This window comes from Papio anubis, chromosome 1 (genome assembly GCF_008728515.1).
Source record: "Papio anubis isolate 15944 chromosome 1, Panubis1.0, whole genome shotgun sequence".
In the NCBI taxonomy this organism is placed as follows: domain Eukaryota; kingdom Metazoa; phylum Chordata; class Mammalia; order Primates; family Cercopithecidae; genus Papio; species Papio anubis.
In genome coordinates this window covers 115452352-115473182 of record NC_044976.1, presented here as the reverse complement: position 1 = coordinate 115473182, position 20831 = coordinate 115452352, and the positions used below count along the sequence as shown (strand labels likewise).

The following is a 20831-nucleotide window of genomic DNA, read 5'->3' as shown; positions in this document are numbered from 1 at the left end:
GTATGTGTGTTCATGTGCGTTCAAATTTCCCCTTTTTATAAAGACACCAGCCATACTGGATTAGGAATTCACCACTACCCTACTCTAGTATGACCTTAACTAATTACATCTGCAGTTGTGTCCGGAATTTATTCCTTCTGGTGGGTTCTTGGTCTTGCTGACTTCAAGAATGAAGCCACTGACCTCGCAGTGAGTGTTACAGCTCTTAAAGGTGGTGTGTCCGGAGTTGTTTGTTCCTCCCAGTGGGTTCGGGGTCTCTCTGACTTCAGAAATGAAGCCATGGACCTTCATGGTGAGTGTTACGGCTCTTAAAGTTGGTACAGACCCAAAGAGGGAGCAGCAGCAAGATTTATTGTGAAGAGCGAAAGAACAAACCTTCCACAGTGTGCACAGGGACCCGGGCAGTTTGCCCCTACTGGCTGGGGTGGCCAGCTTTTAGTCTCCTATTTGGCCCCACCCACATCCTGCTGATTGGTCCATTTTACAGAGTGCTGATTGGTGTGTTTACAATCCTTTAACTAGACACAGAGCGCTGATTGGTGGATTTTTACAGAGTACTTCTTGGTGCATTTATAATCCTTTAGCTAGACAGAAAAGTTTTCCAAGTCCCCACTTGACCAGGAAGTCCAGCTGGCTTCACCTCTCACAGTGACCCTATTAATAAGTAAAGGCACACTCAGAGGTACTTGGGGTTAGGACTTCAACGTGAATGTTGAGGGCGGGGGCGGACACACGCAACCTTTATAATAGGTAAAGCAGGAATTACTTTATTTCCCATTTTACAAAAAAAGAAAATGAGCCTCAGAGAGATGAAGTAATTTACCCAAAGTGAATGAAAACCCTTGGTCACACACAAGTCAGCTGCCTGTCTCAGTAGTCAAAGACAGCCGGAGGATGGTGCCTCTTGCTATAACTTTATCTAGCTGTTCTCACTCTCTTGGACCAGTAAGAACTGAGGCTGCACTGAGGTGTGGAAAAAGAGGAGCAGTGGCCAAATGTAGTCTCCCCTTGGAATCAGTTTAGCAGATGCCCTATTATTTAAAGCTTTACTTGCTGCCCTGTGGCTGCACCTCATGAGGGCTTGGCCTGCAGGGTACTCTTGTTTGTGTCTGGTGGGTCCATCCCTGAGCCATAGGAGGCTGGGTACAATGAGCCTATTCAGGGCAGAAAGTGCAATGCCCCGTGCTTCATTTTCCTCTCTATGCATCGTTCTTTGCCTCCCTGTGCCTTTCTTTTGTCCTGCCTATTGAGTAACATCAGCGTGGGTGTTGGGAGCGTGTGAATTGGCAGCCGTGTGAGAGGGCGGCTGAGGACGTCTGACCGATGATGTATGCGCCAGGACAGGCAGCAACGGGCGAGCTTCCCAGGAACCATTTTGACCTGTGCCTTCTGCTCTGCCTGAGTCACTCTCACGAGCTAAAGCAGGTGACCCCTCAAGGCGTGCATGTTCCCCTTGGCAAAAGAAAGGGACACGCCCCATCCGTGAGCTCCTACCCTTGGTACATTTGGAGGGAGTTGAGTACAGATTTAAGAGACAAATTCTAAATTCTAAACTCTGCTCTGCCACTTGCCAACTGTGACTTTAGGGAAGATGCTTTATCTCCCTGTGTCACTTCCCCATCTATAAAATGGAGACAATAAAATTTGCTCTCCTCCTAAGATTACTAAATGGATAATTGATATAAGTTATAAATGCTGCTTGGAACAACATGTCTGCCATATAATTCTAGCACTTAGTAAGTAAGTAAGTAAGTAAGCAATACTTCCTTATTTATTTATTTAGTTTCCCACGTGTCATTTGTTAATCTGTTCATTAAAAGTTAGTGAGGATCCACCAGTTAGAATGGTGATTATTAAAAAGTCAGGAAACAACAGATGCTGGCAAGGTTGTGGAGAAATAGGAATGCTTTTACACTGTTGGTGGGAGTGTAAATTAGTTCAACCATCGTGAAAAATGGTGTGGCAATTCCTCGAGGATCTAGAACCAGAAGTACCATTTGACCTAGCAATCCCATTACTGGGTATATACCCAAAGGATTATAAATCATTCTACTGTAGAGATACATGCACACGTGTGTTTATTGCAGCACTATTTACAATAGCAAAGACTTGGAACCAACCCAAATGCCCATCAACGATAGGCTGGATAAAGAAAATGTGGCACATATACACCATGGAATACTATGCAGCCATAAAAACGAATGAGTTCATGTCCTTTGCAGGAACATGGATGAAACTGGAAACCATATTCTCAGCAAAGTAACACAGGAACGGAAAACCAAACACCACATGTTCTCACTCATAAATGGGAGTTGAACAGTGAGAACACATGGATACAGGGAGGGGAACATCACACACTGAGGCCTGTCGGGGGTTAGGGGGCAGGGGGAGGGAAAGCATTAGGACAAATACCTAATGCATGCGGGGCTTAAAACCTAGATGACGGGTTGATAGGTGCAGCGAACCACCATGACACATGTGTACGTATGTAACAAACCTGCACGTTCTACACATGTATCCCAGAACTTAAAATAAAAAATAATTGGTGAAGATCATATCAAAACACAGTGGTTGTGTTTAGATGATGGGATTACAAGTGATTTATTTGTCTCATTTTTGCTTCTTTATGTTTTCTAAACTTTCTGTAGTAAATATGTTTTTGTTTTTGTTTTTTTAATAAGAGAAAACAGACTCCCACTGAGGACGTGTGGAGTGCAGTAAATGAGGCATGAGTGGGTACAAAGTGAAGAAGATGTGGCCATTGTCCTTAATGGAGTTTAAAGTCTATGGAAGGAGACAAGACAGGAAGACAAATGACACAAGAGGGTGGACAGTGATGCTCAGGGCAGGCTGGGAAAGGGACCAGTCCTTCTCAAGTGGCACCTGGCATTGAAGATGTGTTTTCATCATTCTTGCCCCAATAGCCTTCATATATGGTCTTCCCTGATCTGGAAATAGGACAGTAAATGGCACAGTCAGAGGCAAGGGTCACTCTTTTCATTGATCACAGAGCCCCAGGGGGATGGGGATGGAATTGCTGAAATTCCTTTCTAAGATACCCATTTCTAGGAAGAAGCTTATGTGGAAGAAAAAGTTGAGATGCTTTATGTAACTCATCTTATCCACAACAGATTCGTACCCTGGTTGCAAAGCAGCACATCAAGAGGAACGGAGAAGTAATTTTCTGTTTCTCTCTCTCTTCCCGTAGCATAATTAGCATCATCTTTATTCTGGCTGGAGCAATTGCACTCATCATTGGCTTTGGTATTTCAGGTATGTGATTTCTTGCGTTATTGCAATCTATTCACCCCTCACCATTAAACTCCTAATCACTCAGTGTGGTAGCATGGAAAGAGCCCAGAGCTTGGACCCAGAAAACCTCAGAGTATAGCATTCATTCTTCTACTTCTTGTGCTCTCTCCACATTAGTCATTTAAGTCCTCGACGTCAGTGTCCTCATTTTTCATTATGTATTTATTTATTTTGAGACAGGATCTGGCTCTCTTGCCCAGGCTGGAGTGCAGTGGCATGATCTCAGCTCACTGCAACCTCCACCTCCTGGGTTCAAGCCATCCTCTCACCTCAGCCTCCCAAGTAGCTAGGACTACAGGCATATGCACCATCACGCCAGGCTAATATTTTTATTTTTAGTAGATATGGGGTTTCGCCATATTGCTCAGGCTGGTCTCAAACTCCTGAGCTCAAGCAATCCACCTGTCTCGGCCTCCCAAAGTGCTGGAATTGCAGGCCTGAGCCACCGTGCCCAGCCTAGTTTCCTCATTTTTGAGTGGGGAGATACTGTCAACATCACCAGTTAGTTGAGATAATCAAACGACATCTTTATCAGTAGTCTATCTATCAGTCAGTGCTGAAGATGTCATTCTGGGATCACAGGTAAAGTGCTGCCTCTGAGCCATTCTGTCAGTGGTTGGCCTGGGTAGATGATTTCTTTGCAACGAAGCTTCAACTGAAGTGTTAAAGAATGTCAAATCTTTGTACACAGGGGTCTTGGGTAAAGAGAAAACTGGTCATGACTACTGTACCATGTAGAAAACAGATACCACTGTAGCACAGATGGCTAGTTTCTTTCTTTTTTTTTTTTTCCCCCACTTGAGACGGAGTCTCACTCTTTCGTCCAGGCTGGAGTGCAGTGGCGCGATCTCGGCTCACTGCAAGCTCCACCTCCCCGGCTCACACCATTCTCCTGCCTCAGCCTCCCGAGTTGCTGGGACTACAGGCGTCCGCCACCATGTCCGGCTAATTTTTTGTATTGTTAGTAGAGATGGGGTTTCACTGTGTTTGCCAGGATGGTCTCGATCTCCTGACCTCACGATCCGCCCGCCTCGGCCTCGCAAAGTGCTGGGATTACAGGCGTGAGCCACCGCGCCCGGCCTCAGATGGCTAGTTTCTGAACGTAGCTAACCAATGTCAGTTGCAGAAGAGTCTTCACTTTCCTCTTCCGCCTAGGCCACTCCTCTGAAGCATCTTTTATGGATGCTGCTTTAATTTTGACACTGAGTGAGTTAAGGCTGGCAGCTGTCTTCTCTGAGGCGAATTTTCTGCTCTTTTTTTCATAAACCATCTGATTCAGTCCAACACATTCATTTTAACTCAGTCATGACCAAAGCTCTGTAACTTTAGTTTCTATATTCCAGAGATCTTTCTGCCACACTCCTCCAGTGTAGACATGCTGCCACTCAATTTTGTCACAAAGTCAAAGCTAAGAAAACTTGCTAGAGTTGTTTGCTAGAAAAGACATTAATCCCTTTCCCACTTTCTTCATCATCAATCATGTATATTTTAGGCCAGGTGTGGTGGTTCATGCCTATAATGCCAGCACTATGGGAGGATAAGGTGGGAGTACTGCTTAAGGCCAGGAGTTCAAGACCAGCCTGGGCAACAAAAAGAGACCCTGTCTCTACATTAAAAATAAAAAAATAAATAACATGTATATTTTATCTTTCATTCATTTTTTTCTATTGGGATATTTGTCTTTCTCTTTTTGATTTGTAGGTAATTCCTTGTATATCGTGGATGCAAACTAGTTATAGGCATCGCCAAATCTCTTAAACTCTACACTTTGCTTTTTCACTCTCTTAATGATGTTTTTCAATGAGCAGAAGTTCTTAATTTTAATTTTTGTTGATCCTTTTCTTTATATTTGGAGCTTTTCGTAACCTGCTTAAGAAATCTTTGCCTATTGTGAGGTCATGAAGATGTTCTTCTAGATTATCTTGTAGAGGCCTTATTGTTTTGTCTTTCACATTTATATCTGCAAACCATCTCAAGTTAATTTTGTATGTAGTACAAGAGAGGGGTCAAGTTTCATTTTTTTCCTTATGGTATCCAGTAAACCCAGCACCGTTTATTGGACACACTGTCCTTCCCCCACTTCCCTCCAGTGCCATCATGTTCGTAAATCACGTATCCAGATGTGTGGGGATCTGTTTCTGAATTCACTAGCCTGTTTCATTCTAATATTGATTTCCTATGTTAATTTATTTCTTTTCCTGTTCATAATATTGGTTGTTTTTTTTTTTCCTCTCTCTCTCTGTCTTTCTCTCTATTCTTCTCTGTCTCTCTCGTTTTCTTTCTTCTGTTCTCTCTTTCTCTCTCATATACTAAAATAGATTTATAAGATATTGTTATCTTTATAGTAGTTTTGAAAGAACCAGCTTTTAGCTTATTTATGTTTTCTCTGATTTGTATTCCTATTTTACTAATTTTGGCTTTTGTCTTTATTAATATTCCTCTTCCTGCTTTATTTGGCCATCTTTCTTTTTCTAATGTCTTAAAGCAGCTCACAAGGAGTATGTACAAAAGGCCAATAAATAGCTTTTAGTAGATACTGCCATTCCGTTTTTCAAAGTTGAGCCAATCTACTCTTCACCAACAATGCATGAGAGATCGAGCTGTCCACGCCCTCACCAATACTGGGTGTTGTAGAATTGTGTGGTTTTAGTTTCTGTTTCCTGGTGACAGAGACTGAGTACACTTTCATAGGCAAAACATAATGTGGAACTACAGAAGAGCACAAAAGAGTAAGTTCTGCATGATTCCATGCGTATGAAGTTGAAAAACAGGCAAATGATCTCTGCTGGTAAAAGGTAGAATAATAATAATGGTTCTTATCTTTGGGGACAAGTAAGCGGGTAGCAGTGAGGAGGGGCATGAGCGCACTGCTGGGAGGGCAGTAAGGTTCTATTCCTTGGTATGATGATGGTTACCTGGAATAAAGTTATAATCATTCTTCAAGCTGTACAGTTATGATGTGTGGATTGTTATGTTTGTATACTTCAATACAGACATACAAAAACTTTTGTAAATGTATGTATATAAATATAATATGTATGTAATGTCATGAATGTATATATACACTTTATGTTTATATACATATATATTCTTTTTTTTTTTTGAGACAGAGTCTTGCTCTGTCGCTCAGGCTGGAGTACAGTTGCACAATCTTGGCTTACTGCAGCCTCTGCCTCCTGGGTTCAAGCAATACTCCTGCCTCAGCCTCCCGAGTAACTGGGATTACAGGCATGCACCACCACGCCTGGCTGATTTTTTTTTTTTTTTTTTTTTTTTTTTTTTTGAGACAGAGTCTTGCTCTGTCACTCAGGCTAGAGTGCAGTGACATAATCTTGACTCACTATACCCTCTGCCTCCCAGCTTCAGGTGATTCTCCTGCCTCAGCCTCCTGAGTAGCTGGGATTACAGGCTCACCACCATGCAGCTAATTTTTTGTATTTTTAGTAGAGACAGGATTTTGCCATGTTAGCCAGGCTGGTCTCGAACTCTTGACCTCAAGTGATCTGCCCACCTCAACCACCCAAAGTGCTAGGATTACAGGTGTGAGCCACTGCTCTCAGATTTACATATATATTCTTTATAAGGAAATAAAATATTGACTGATAAACCAAGTATTTTAGAATAAGTTTTAAAGATATGAATGCTAAAGTACATTTTGGTACCTTCCTCACTAAGGTTTAACTCTTAATTATAATTTACCCTATTCCTGATCTTATACATCGCCTTCAATTAAAACCCTAGTATTTGTTTGTCACTCTAAATCTTAATGACAAAACTTTCTTGGACCTGAGGCTCACTGACTTGGCATCAGAACTCAGAGAGTTGTTTATCTTTTGGTTGTTAGTGGTGTTGACTACCCTAGCAAGAATTTTCACAATGTCATAACTTCCCTGTGTTAGTCAACAGGTTTGCTACTCATATCTTTTCCTGTTGCATAGCGACAGCCACCTTGAGAACTGAACTCAGTTCCTTGAATGCACAGGGTGCTCCTTAAGTGCTTTTTGAATGGACAGTTGGATGGATGCATGGAGGTGTGAATAGATAGAAGTAATAGTCTACTCAATCCAGTAATGTACCATTAAAAATTTGAAACTCTACTACTGCCAATAAAAAGGTGTTCTGCCTCCTTCCCATTTCACTGGGTGACAGCTGGTTATTTGGATAAAATGGGCAGTTTATTAGTTTAATACTGTTTAGTTCGATTTTTTTGATTGCCTCTATTAAAAGGACTATAACCTTTATCAGAGATCATCATATGAGCACACTTTACATGAATTCAATAAAATGTTAGTTGGTTTAATATATAAGACATTGAAATTAAGAAAAAAGCATTAAGCAGACAATGATGTGTATTAGGCCATTCTTGCACTGCTATAAAGAAATTCCTGAGACTGGGTAATTTATGAAGAAAAGAAGTTTAATTGACTCATGATTCTGCAGGCTTTACAGGAGGCATGGTGCTGGCATCTGCCTGGCTTCTGGTGAAGCCACAGGGAGCTTTCAATCATGATGGACAGCGAGGGGAAACAGGCATGTCATATGTCGAAAGCAGGAGCAAGAGGGAGAAAGAGAGTGGTCACTTTTAAATGACCAGATCTCATGTGAACTCAGAGCCCAAGAGCTCACTTATCACCAAAGGGATAGCCCAAGCCATTTATGAGGGATCTGCCCCCATGACCCATACACCTCCCACCAGGCCCCACCTCCAACACTGGGGATTACATTTCAACGTGAGATTTGGGTGAAGACAAATATCTAAACTTTATCATGATGATAACATCTTTTGAATCCTTTCTTCATGCACTCTACTGTACTAAATAACTTTGCATACATGATTTGTCTTACCACACACAACAAATAGGAGGTAGATGTTATTACTATGTTCAGATGAGAAATTTCTGGAAGGACACACACAGTCAGCAAGTGAGCATGGCTGTATTTCCAGCCTTGGGAATTTGCTTCCCTAACCTACACTCCTACCCATCACCCCATACCAAGGACAACGTCCACACAGAGTTGTGGTGGAGAAGGGTGTTTTGTGGTTTGCCTTGCAGGCATGATTCCTGAGACTATAGCTTTTGAAAATGTAAAACTTTTCCCCAATACAGAAAGAAATTTTATTTTTTTGTAACTCTCCTGATGCTGTATAGGCCACCTTTGCATAGCCATCCTGCTCCTTACAAATTCTAAATAAAGACCCCATAAAACATAAAATGCATTTGGGGTGGACCATTTGAAAGAGAGGTGGAGGGGTTCCAATCAGCCCCTGGTTAAAGGACAGCTCTTGTGGATAAGCCTTCAAGAAGGAAGGAGACGTGATGGAAAGGCCCCTAACCATACCCAGCCCAGTCCCTGCGCTATCACCCACTCTCTGAGTGACTTTGAACAGCTCTGTATAATGGAGGAATCTCAGAATCAGAGCCATTCCAATCTCAGGGCTCACAGTAACTGTATATCCTTTGGGATACAACTTAAACGTTTCCTCACTGGTAAAACAGGCGGGGTCATTGTGAGAATTAAAGGAGAGTTCTTATCGAGTGCCTGACACCTGTGTGTGATAAGCAACTGCCATTGTTATTTATATTGATGCCATCAATGCTTTTAGTAAAAATTTGCTATTATTAACGCATTCCTATAGCACCTCCTGGGAACTGCACAATTTCCTGGTCACACCAGGAAAGGCCTCCTTTGAAGCCACAGGATGCTGCCTCCTAATAATTGTTAGGAGCAAAACCTGAAACTGTAACATGTGTCCCGCATCTCCCCCACAACCCCCACCCCCCTGCCAGAACTGGGAAGCAGCTGAAAGACCAAAGAATGACTTAGACAAGTCCAGTCTCGTGAGTAATTGAGTTTATTAGGACTTACATACAGGGCACTCCTGGGCGGCACAAGACAGCCCTAGAGATCTGTGCCATCTCCCATGTCTAAGCTGCATTTAAGCTGGTTTTCTGGCTCTTTGCCTGCGGTGTGTTTGCAATGAGACTGTTTTTCTTGGTGTGTTCTCAGATACTGTCTGGGATGTTTAGGTTCTCAGGGACATCTGCTCCTCAGCTGGGCACCAAGGCCTTGGCTCACCGCCCAGCTGTTGGGGTTCAAGCAGCAGACACAAACCCTTAAGTAACCTGGTGAAGGACCCATCACACTATAGTAATGCTCCAGCTTCAGACACTGGATAAACCAACTAGGTGTGTGCTGATGACACCAAAACGGAAACATCGCACAGTTTATTTAGAAAATATTTGATCTATCCAAAAAAAAAAACTCTGAGTCATCTGAGAAAATAAACAGCTATGGGCCTTTCTTACACTTATTTTGTGGTTTTTAGTTGTTTGGATTTTTAAGTGAAGTAGGGATACCTTCTTATTGGGTTGGCACTCTACATGTCTCAATCTGGCCCCGGGTATCAGCAAAATATGGTAGAAAGGACATAGGCTCAGGACCAGACCAGGTTGTGTCTGACCCTGACTCCACTAACAGTTAGATCCAAGGCATTCAGCAAGCCATTTAACCTCACGGAGTCTCTATCCTTATCCATAAATGGGCATAATGGTCATTCTTATTCTCTCATGGCTTAAAATGAGTCACTGTAAGCAAACATTTAGTGAAATGTTGCTTTCCTTACCTCCTGGGGCTCTGATCTGCAATCTTTCCAAATGATTCTAGTTAATAATGGTTATCAATATCAATACTGATTTAAGGTTTAGCATGTGGCAATTCAGGTACTGTATTAAGCACTTTACCTGCATCGTGTCATTAAGTCCTTTCAGGAACCCTCTAAGGGAGTATCGCCATTTTACATATTTTAAAAAATTATGAAATAAAGGGTTGGAAAACTTGACCAAGGTTACATATCCAATAAGTGGCAGAGCTGGGACTTGAACCCAGACAGCCTGTACCTGTGCCATGTTCTCAAACACCATGTTCTGCTGCTTTCCTACATTGTTCCGTATCTGGCCTGGCCCAGTGTCCTTTTAAATTTCTTCTCACAGAACGAACTGTTCTCTCAACCCCACCGTCTTCTTTGGCAAGAGTGGCACTCACAGGTGTGATCCCAAGGTTAATCTTTGCATTTCCACCTTGTAAGCCGTGTGCTGTGGTGCCCATCTGGACAGCTGAGTTTTAGCAGATGCTGATGACCATCTGCTGAAGACATCTAGCATGCTCTCTATGCTATTGGAATGTACAGAACTTGTCTTTCTGAGTCATTTCAAAGGACAACTCATTTTCCAGGTTTTATCCAGTGCTGTAGGCTGCCCCAGCATCATAGTTTCTGCAAAGAATCCTTGCCTTGTGTTACCCGTACCCCCACTTCAAGATATTCCTGCTCCTACAACGGAGCGCTGATTGAATAGTACTCCCTCCCGCCGTGTGAACACAGAGCTGCTCAGGTTTCCTCTTGCCCCCGCTTTAACAGCCCCACTTTCCTCATGCAGACAGGAGCTGTGCTAGTAATTGGCCCTCACAAGCTGGATAATTAATTTTCAGTAAGTGGCTCAGTCTTCCAATTTTAAAGGGGTTTGATGAAATCTTAGAGGCTAATGAAATGCTTAAAATCTGTGCCCATTTAATGAATTCTCTATCAATAGGTACCTGCCTCTAACCCATCTCCATGGGGCCCTTTTGTCCTTTGACTCAACAAATCACACAAGAATCTTTGGTGGAGTGAGTCTCTGTCTCCAGAAAACAAAAATAAGAAAGAATCTCTGGTGGTCAATAGGCCTGGAGAGTCATACGAAGTCAGATGGTATAATCCTTCTTGAGCCTATGTTTGTTTGCAAGTCTGAATAGTTTCTTTTCTTGTGAGAAGTAATATTTACATGTGGTTGCTTGCAAATTAAATTTTATCACTTTTAACAATCATTTATTCACTTAACAAACAAGTATTTTACTGACTGCTTTCTGGGTGCAAAGCAATGGCTAGGTCCCTATGGTTTTTTTAAGTTCTCACTGGCTTTTATTTCTCTTCTTTATTTGACATTGAGGTGGAGGGGATTTAATCAACATTACACTCATTCCATCTGCCACATCATTAATGCAACCTTAAATGACTAGAACCTGCAGCAGGTCCCTGGGGCACTCTACAGCTGCTGCTTTTAATCATTAACTTCTCTGGGAGATAGGTGGCTGGTTTTCCTACCTGTGAGCTCAAGGCCAACATATTACAATTAATTCAGTAATACAATTACTGAACTAAGATATGTCATTACCATTTCATTCTCTCCATAAACCATGCTAATCATGTATTTTTTTTCTGAGAAGTAATTTTTCAATTCAACTTTAACGGCACTTTATCAACAACCCTCAAATTTACCCTTGCTCTAACATGGTTGTATTTGATTCATGATTTTATTGTGAACCTCTCTGTATTTTTATTGCCTTCCTTTTCACTGGCTCACATTTCCCCAAAACTTAGATGTGGTAATCCCGCCAAACATCCCTTACCCCTACAATAATTTTAGCCTATCTCAAACAATGCTTTGATTTCTACTGATTTCCATTTATTTATTCATTTATTCATAAACTCAACAAACATTATTTTTCTCTGCAGAAACATAGCTGTAGGCACTACAGGACTTACAGATAGGATTAAGACAGTCTCTGCTCTTGAAACACTCACAAACTAGTTCCAGAGATAGACTAGAGACCAGGTAGAGGGAGATAGCTGCTATAATAAAGGCAAAAAAAAAAAAAAAAAAGGTTACAAGAAAGTAAAGAGAGAATCTACTAATTTTTCGTTTCGTTAATTAAAAGAAGGTTTCATGGGAGGGCTGCCATCTGAACAGACTTGAATATAAGTAGAATTTGGATAACTGGTGGTAAAGAAGTGTGAGCTGTGAATTAAAAGGTGCAAGATGAACAGGGGTGTGAAGGCGCATAGTGTAATTGTATAACCCATGCTAGCCTGGGATGCCTTGGATATCAGTCTTTAAGTAACAATACTTGAAAAGCAAACTGAATCTTTAAATCAATGTTCAAGAAAATGCCAACGCAGGGAATGGAGGTGTGTTGTGTTCTTATTACACCACAAAAACTTCATTTTGTCCCCTTTTATAATTCCTCTCCCAGATCTCCCACAGGAATGGCCATGCATGGCAGCTGCTTCCAAAGTCTCTCTTCTCACAATCTCAAGCCTCTAAAACATCCTTCCAAACCAGGCTATGTACTTATTTTTGTCTCCTCTTCCTCCTTTTCTAGCTATAATTTTTCTTCCATCAGTAGCCTTCTGTTCTTTCTGCCGCAAATCCATCTAGAATAGCTTCTCCAGTTCTCTCTTCCTCATTCATAACCCTCATTTACTTTGTAGAGGTCTAGGAGTCAATGAGGTAATTCCAACCCCTAATAGGCTGGAAGAGGAGAAGAGCCAAGGATATCCTTATGCCGATAATGTTTACCTCTTACATTAAAAAAAAACACACATGTCTGCTTTGTTTGTGTGTTTTTTATTGAAGGCAGAAAATCAACAAATAATTTGATACAGATAGACAGAATGGACTATGAGAGGATGTAGTTGGAGATAGGGCTGCAAAGATAGCAATAAGAGCTAATATATATGGAGCATTTACTATGTACCAGGCAGTATTTGGCTTTGAAGGTCAGGCTGGAAAATGTGAAATCCATTCCACAGCTCTTAGGAACCATTAAAGATGAGTGATTAGGAAACAGACATGTTCAAATTATATTGTAAGAAGGTCTACCTGTAGGATTAATGCATGTAAAGTGGATTGGATGGAGGCAAAGATGAAAGGTAGAAATATCAATAAAGAAGCTGAAAAGTCCAGTTAAGAAGTGCTCAGGACCCGTTATGTTGGGCTTTTTTGGCTGTAAGAAAGAGAGATTTGTGCAGGCCACTTTAATATCAGGTGTTGTTTAAAGGATATGCAGAGATTAGGACAGGAACTAGACCTGAACACCCCCAGGATCCAAGACAGCTCTGGGGATAGAAGACTCTTTCCATTTTTCTCTCCCATGGTCTCTCCCCCATACTTCTTTGTGTCTCCTCCACTCTCTTCTTGGGCTCCAAGGCCATCTGCCCTTAGTTTCATATCCAAGCCACAGAAAGAGCCTCTCAAGAAGATTCAGTTAATTAAATCACCCCAGTAGGTGTCCTCAGTCAGCAGCCCCCAGTGTACAATGAACAGCTGATTGATCCTTCCCTGACTGGGTGGGCTGTAGTCTGGCCAAGTGAGGAAGAAGTAGTTGGATACAGCTGGCACATAATTAATATTTCTACTGGTGGTATGTTTGGAGAGGAGAGGGTGGCTTTCATGTTAAACCAAAAATCAACCGAATTAAACACAGTTCTTCATTATGCTACAGCTAGCACTGTAAACTTGATCAAATCACTTATTTTCTCAATGCCTTAGTTTCTTCATCATTCAAATTGAGATAAAAGTCATAGCACTTTAGAATTCAGCATTCTTCAGAATGACTAGCCACATTTAGCTAACATGAGATTTCACTTCTGTGCCACTTCTGGTTAACTGAGAATAACAATACCTTATATGTGTAATTACAGTTTGCAAATCAAGTTAATATCCATTTGATTTGATCCTCATAAGAAACCTTTAAAGTAGGTGATATAGTTTGGCTCTGTGTCCCCATCCAAATCTCATCTTAAATTATACTCCCATAATTCCCTTGTATTGTAGGAGGGACCTGTTGGGAGATAATTTGAATCATGGGGGCAGTTCCCCCCATAGTGTTCTCTTGGTAGTAAGTAAGTCTCACAAGATCTTACGGTTTTATCAGGGGTTTCCGCTCTTGCATCTTTCTCATTTTCTCTTGCCACTGCCATTTAAGAAGTGCCTTGGCCGGGCGCGGTGGCTCAAGCCTGTAATCCCAGCACTTTGGGAGGCCGAGACGGGCGGATCACGAGGTCAGGAGATCAAGACCATCCTGGCTAACACGGTGAAACCCCGTCTCTACTAAAAAATACAAAAAAAACTTAGCCGGGCGAGGTGGCAGGCGCCTGTAGTCCCAGCTACTCGGGAGGCTGAGGCAGGAGAATGGCGTGAACCTGGGAGGCGGAGCTTGCAGTGAGCTGAGATCCGGCCACTGCACTCCAGCCTGGGTGACAGAGCGAGACTCCGTCTCAAAAAAAAAAAAAAAAAAAAAAAAAAAAAAAGAAGTGCCTTTCACCTCCCATCATGACTCTGAGGACTACCCAGCCATGTGAAACTGTTAAGTTCAATTAAACCTCTTTTTCTTCCAAGTCTCAGGTATTTCTTTATCAGCAGCATGAAAATGGACTAATACAGTAAATTGGTACCACTAGAGTGGGGCACTGCTGAAAAGATACCTGAAAATGTGGAAGCAATTTTGGAACTGGATAACAGGCAGAGGTTGGAACAGTTTGGAGGGCTCAGAAGAAGACAGGAAAATGTGGGAAAGTTTGGAACCTCCTAGAGACTTGTTGAATGGCTTTGACCAAAAGCTTGATAGTGATATGGACAATAAGGTCCAGCCTGAAGTGGTCTCAGATGGAGATGAGGAACCTGTTGAGAACTGGAGGAAAGGTGACTCTTGTTATGTTTTAACAAAGAGACTGGCGACATTTTGCCCCTGCCCTTGAGATGTGTGGAACTTTGAACTTGAGAGAGATGATTTGGGATATCTGGTAGAAGAAATTTCTAAGCAGCAAAGCATTCAAGAGGTAACTTGGGTGCTGTTAAAGGTATTCAGTTGTATAAGGGAAGCAGAGCATAAAAGTTCAGAAAATTGCAGCTTGACAATGTGAAAGAAAAGAAAAACCCATTTTCTGAGGAGAATTTCAAGCTGGCTGCAGAAATTTGCATAAGTAATGAGGCACTGAATATTAATCCCCAAGACAATGGGGAAAATGTGAGAGGTCTTCATGGCTGCCCCTCCCATCACAGGCCTGGAGGCCTAGGAGAAAACAGTTTTGTGGGCCGGGCCCAGGGTCCCCATGCTGTGTGCAGCCTAGGGACTTTGTTCCCTGTGTCCCAGCTGCTCCAGCTGTGCCCAAAAGGGGCTTGGACATGGCTTCAGAGGGTGCAAACCCCAAGTCTTAGCAGCTTCTATGTGGTGTTGAGCCTGTGAGTGCACAAAAGTCAAGAATTGGGGTTTGTGAACCTCCACCTAGATTTCAGAAGATGTATGGAAATGCCTGGATGCCAGGCAGAAGATTGCTGCAGGAGTGGGGCTGTCATGGAGAACTTCTGCTAGGGCAGTGCAGAAGGAAAATATGGGGTTGAAGCCCCAACACAAAGTCCCCACTGGAGTGCCACTTAGTAGAGCTGTGAGAAGAGAGCCACTGTCCTCCAGACCCCAGAATGGTAGATCCACTGACAGCTTGCACTGTTCTTCTAGAAAAGCCACAGACACTCACTGCCAGCCTATGAAAGCAGCTGGGAGGGAGGCTGCACCCTGCAAAGCCACAGAGGCAGAGCTGCCCAAGACCATGGGAACCCACCTCTTGTGTCAGCATGACCTGGATGTGAGACTTGGAGTCAAAGGAGATCACTTTGGAGCTTTAAAATTTTGGACTTGCATAGGCCCTGTAACTACTTTGTTTTGGCCAATTTCTCCCATTTGGAATGACTGTATTTACCCAATGCTTGTACCCCCGTTGTATCTAGGAAGTAACTAGCTTGATTTTGATTTTACAGGCTCATAGGTGAAAGGGACTTGCCTTGTCTCAGATGTGACTTTGGACTGTGGACTTTTGAGTTAATGCTGAAATGAGTTAATACTTTGGGGGACTATTGGGAAGGCATGATTGGTTTTGAAATGTGAGAACATGAGATTTGGAGGGGCCAGGGATGGAATTATGTGGTTTGGCTATGTCCCCACCCAAATCTCATCTTGAATTATACTCTCATAATTCCCATGTGTTGTGGGAGGGACCTAGTGGGAGATAATTTGAATCATGGGGGCAGTTTCCCCATACTGTTCTTGTGGTAGTGAGTAAGTCTAATGAGATCTGATGGGTTTATCAGGGGTTTCCTCTTTTGCATCTTTCTCATTTTTCTCTTGCCACCACCTTGTAAGAAGTGCCTTTCACCTCCCATCATGATTCTGAGGCCTCCCCAGCCATGTGGAACTGTAAGTCCAATTAAACCTCTTTTTCTTCCCAGTCTCAGGTATGTCTTTATCAGCAGTGTGAAAATGGACTAATACAGTAGGTAAGACAGATATTGTTACCTCCAATTAATTAAGATCCAAGAAGGTTACATGACTTATTGAAGGTTACATGGCTATTAAGTGACAAAATCAAGACCTGAATTTTCATCTTCAAACCCCAAGTCCAATGTGTTCTCAGGGTTTGGGTTACTTGGTCTTACATAAGCTATTATATATGACAGATCTGCTCTCTATATATATCAAAACGATTGTCTTCCTGCTCTTTCTCTTCTTGTCTTCTTTTTCTTAATGCCTCTCATGTTCTTCTGTATTTTTAATTTATCACAGAAGTCTCTGTCTGGCTTTCAGTAATGAAGGGTTTTGTTGTAGAAGTTCCAAGGCTTCCCTTAGCATTGATCTTTGCTTCCTGAACTGCAGGGAGACACTCCATCACAGTCACTACTGTTGCCTCAGCTGGGAACATTGGGGAGGATGGAATCCTGAGCTGCACTTTTGAACCTGACATCAAACTTTCTGATATCGTGATACAATGGCTGAAGGAAGGTGTTATAGGCTTGGTCCATGAGTTCAAAGAAGGCAAAGATGAGCTGTCGGAGCAGGATGAAATGTTCAGAGGCCGGACAGCAGTGTTTGCTGATCAAGTGATAGTTGGCAATGCCTCTCTGCGGCTGAAAAATGTACAACTTACAGACGCTGGCACCTACAAATGTTATATCATCACTTCTAAAGGCAAGGGGAATGCTAACCTTGAGTATAAAACTGGAGGTGAGTTACTTTTGGAGAGACATTTTTTTAAAGCACCAAAAGTATTTGAGGCTAAAGATTACAAGTTGCTGATGAAATATCATGTTATGACCAATATCCGTCAATGACGCTCCCAATTCTGCTAACAGCTATTTTTGCCATTTTATGGCCAAGACCCACACCAACCCCAAAAGTAGCCAACTATAAGAGAGGCCTTAAAAATCTTTTGTTCTGGGTTCTCGCTGCTTCAGAATTTCCCGGTGTATTCTCTATTTGACAAAATAAATGTAGTCTCTTTTGTGGTAGCCCCTGGTATAGCTAATAAGAGCAGCCTAGCCTGGGACATTTCCATGCTAAGTAGACCCAAGTCCAGTCCTGAAATCAGTACCTTCAGAGACTCATGACAGTGCGCACATTTTAGAAGTTCAAAGGGAACTAACCAAAATGAAAACAACACTGCCCTCTAAACTTATTAATTCCCCTTCCCCGGCAACAGTGAAATCCACCCTTTGTTGCCAACCCAATTTAACATATGTTTTCTGAATTTATATACAAGGGACTCAGGTACTGTGAGGAGTACAAAGACGATGAAACAGATTTCCCTTACCCTTGCAGAGCTCATAGTATAGATCTCACAGAGTTAAGCGTCCAGACAGAGATAATAAAAGTCTGTAAATGATAATAATTAGTAAAGTGTATCAAATGCTTTAAGAGAAATATAAATAGAGTGATTGAGAGGAAGAGAGAGATCCCGTTCAAATGCATAGGAGGGGAGGCACGGGAAAGCCCCCTGGAGAAGCTGGCATTGGAGGGCAGCCTTGAAGGATAGATCGAAACCGGGCCTTTCCAGCCTAAACTAGTATACACAGGCCTTTCTTGCATACCTCATAACATGTATGTGCAATGATTCGAAGCTCAGATCTAGAATCAGACCTGTGTACGTACAGTGACCTGGGCAAAGCAATCTCTCTGAGCCTCAGTTTCTTCATCTTAAAATGGGGTCATGTCAAAGGGATACTGGAGCCAACTGAAAGAGCTTCTAATGGCAAAGCTGTAGCAATTTAAGCAACAAAATAAATAACATAGTATTGAATTATAACTCAAAGGTATAGAATAAATACATATGACTTCATACTTTTTAAATAAATGAGGGATATGAAACAAATTCCCCTTACAGATGAATTCCAAATAATTTATTTAGATCTCTTCCCCTCCAGAAAATGGAGCTTGAAACCTTCCCTACCCTACTCAGGGTATATTGGACTTAGTGAAATCCAGCTTGCAAAGAAATCCAGCAAACACTGCTTTAGTCAGGTGATCCAGGTTAACATCATTGATAAGTCATGTTAACAGCATGTTCCTTCTGATACAATGTCATGAGAAGGGCACTTTGCCTCCTGTGCTCTTCCTCTCTCAAACCCGTAACCTCAGTCTAATCAGGAGAAAAACATCAGATGAATTCCAACAGAGGGTCGTCCTACAAAATACCTAACCAGTACTCCTCAAAAACTGTCAAGGTCATGGAAAATACCTAACCAGTACTCCTCAAAATACCTAACCAGTACTCCTCAAAACAGTCAACGTCATGGAATATACAGAAATTGGGAAAACATGACAGACTAGAAGAAAATCAGGCAACATGATGACTAAAGCATGGTGGTATTCTGGATGGAATCCTGGAACAGAAAAAGAACATTAGTGGAAAAACTTGAAATACAAATCAAATCTGGTATTTAATTGATAGTAATGTACCAATGACAGTTTCTCTGTTTTTTCTTTTTTTTTTCCGAGATGGAGTTTCGCTCTTGTGACCCAGGCTGGAGTGCAATGGCGCAATCTAGGCTCACCACAACCTCCGCCTCCTGGGTTCAAGTGATTCTCCTGCCTCAGCTTCCCAAGTAGCTGGGATTACAGGCATGTGCCTCCACACCTAGCTAATTTTGTATTTTTAGTAGAGACTGGCTTTCTCCATGTTGGTCAACCGGTCTCGAACTCCCAGCCTCAGGTGATCTGCCCACCTCAGCCTCCCAAAGTGCTGGGATTATAGGCATGAGCCACTGCGCCTGGCCGGTTTCTCAGTTTTGACTAATGCACATTGGTTATTTATGATGTTAACATTAGAGGAAACTGGGTGAGGCTTATGCCAGAACTCTATACCTTCTATGTAACTCTTCTGTACACCCGAAATTATTTCAAAATTAAAAGTTGATTTGTTTTTTAATGGGGACAATAGTATTCACAGGAGTGTTGTGAGGAACAAATGAAATAAGGTCTGGAATACAGTACTGGCACAGAGTATACCCTCAATGAATGGTGGTTCATTGTCATGTAAACTTAGTTTCCCACATCATCTCCCAAGAGCGTGTTCCCTGCCTGCTCCGAGCATATGAGTCTTGTCTCCCCTGCTCGATAACAGACTCCTTAAGGGTTAGGCAAGGGCTTTCCTTTTACTACCTACTCAGCACCAGCTCAGTCCCAGGTAAAGGAAGATGCCAAATAAATTAATAAATTATATTTTGCCCCCATAAAAAGTCCAGGCTTTAACATTTTTCCACAGCTGTCTCTCTGCCTGGATATGGGGGGAAGCTAAGTCTTAATTTCAAAATGCAGTTACCTCTCCAGTGAGGAGAATTACCTTGGAGGAAAACAAATTTCTATTTCTATCCCTGGATACCAGAGCTGGACAGTCTCTACCCAAGCAAACTCCAAATCTCTGTGATGACAAAGCTTGTAGATGGAATTTCTCTGGGTGATAGATGAATGCTGTTTGTTTCTTCTTTCTCCTTCTCCCTCCCCACTCTAACTTTATCCTCCAGGGAGAAAAATACATAAAATCCGGAAGCTTCATAGGTCCCTAGGAAAATGCCTAGTTTCCCTAAGGGATAAGCTTTTTTATGACCACTGAAGTTCCTCTTACTTGGAGAAAATTATCTATTGTAACAATAATATACCTAGAATCTAGGTCCTTGGGGTCTGTGATTGGCCAATGGGTTGTGATGTATAGCAATACTATGAACAAATAATTATTCGTGCCTATAATACAATTGGCCACACACAGATGGACCTCTGAGGAATACTGAGTAGCTTCAATGGTTAAAAAAAAAAAAAAAGAAGACTGCATTTTTAAGACCTAGCACTTCAAAGGCTGTATTGTCTTATGTGTCTGACTTTGGCATCTGCCCTTTTTGACTTTTGACCCTGCAGCCTTCAGCATGCCAGAGGTGAATGTGGACTATAACGCCAGCTCAGAGACCTTGCGGTGTGAGGCTCCCCGATGGTTCCCCCAGCCCACAGTGGTCTGGGCATCCCAAGTTGACCAGGGAGCCAACTTCTCGGAAGTCTCCAATACCAGCTTTGAGCTGAACTCTGAGAATGTGACCATGAAGGTTGTGTCTGTGCTGTACAATGTTACGATCAACAACACATACTCCTGTATGATTGAAAATGACATTGCCAAAGCAACAGGGGATATCAAAGTGACAGGTGGGTTCCTCCCTACTTTTGTATGGATTTACTGGGGAAAGAGTAAAATCTAAATTAAAATTTAATTACATTAATAGATATATATACCAAGGCACAAAAATCTCTACAGAGTCCTCTTCACTAAGAGTTTGATCATTCAATTCCAGTTAAGATTGTATTACATAAGAGAAAGCCCAACACAAAAA

At 42.1% G+C, this 20831-nt stretch overlaps 1 protein-coding gene across 1 annotated transcript in view; it reads left to right on the top strand.

Moving 5' to 3' along the window:
• The window catches only part of VTCN1 (V-set domain containing T cell activation inhibitor 1), a 71746-nt gene that overhangs the window by 40911 nt on the left and 10004 nt on the right, over positions 1-20831 (top strand). The window contains exons 2-4 of the mRNA XM_003892477.3: positions 3209-3273; positions 16837-17184; positions 20368-20646. Coding sequence (XP_003892526.2) covers positions 3209-3273; positions 16837-17184; positions 20368-20646 — 692 coding nt within the window. The remainder of the gene's footprint in view (positions 1-3208; positions 3274-16836; positions 17185-20367; positions 20647-20831) is intronic.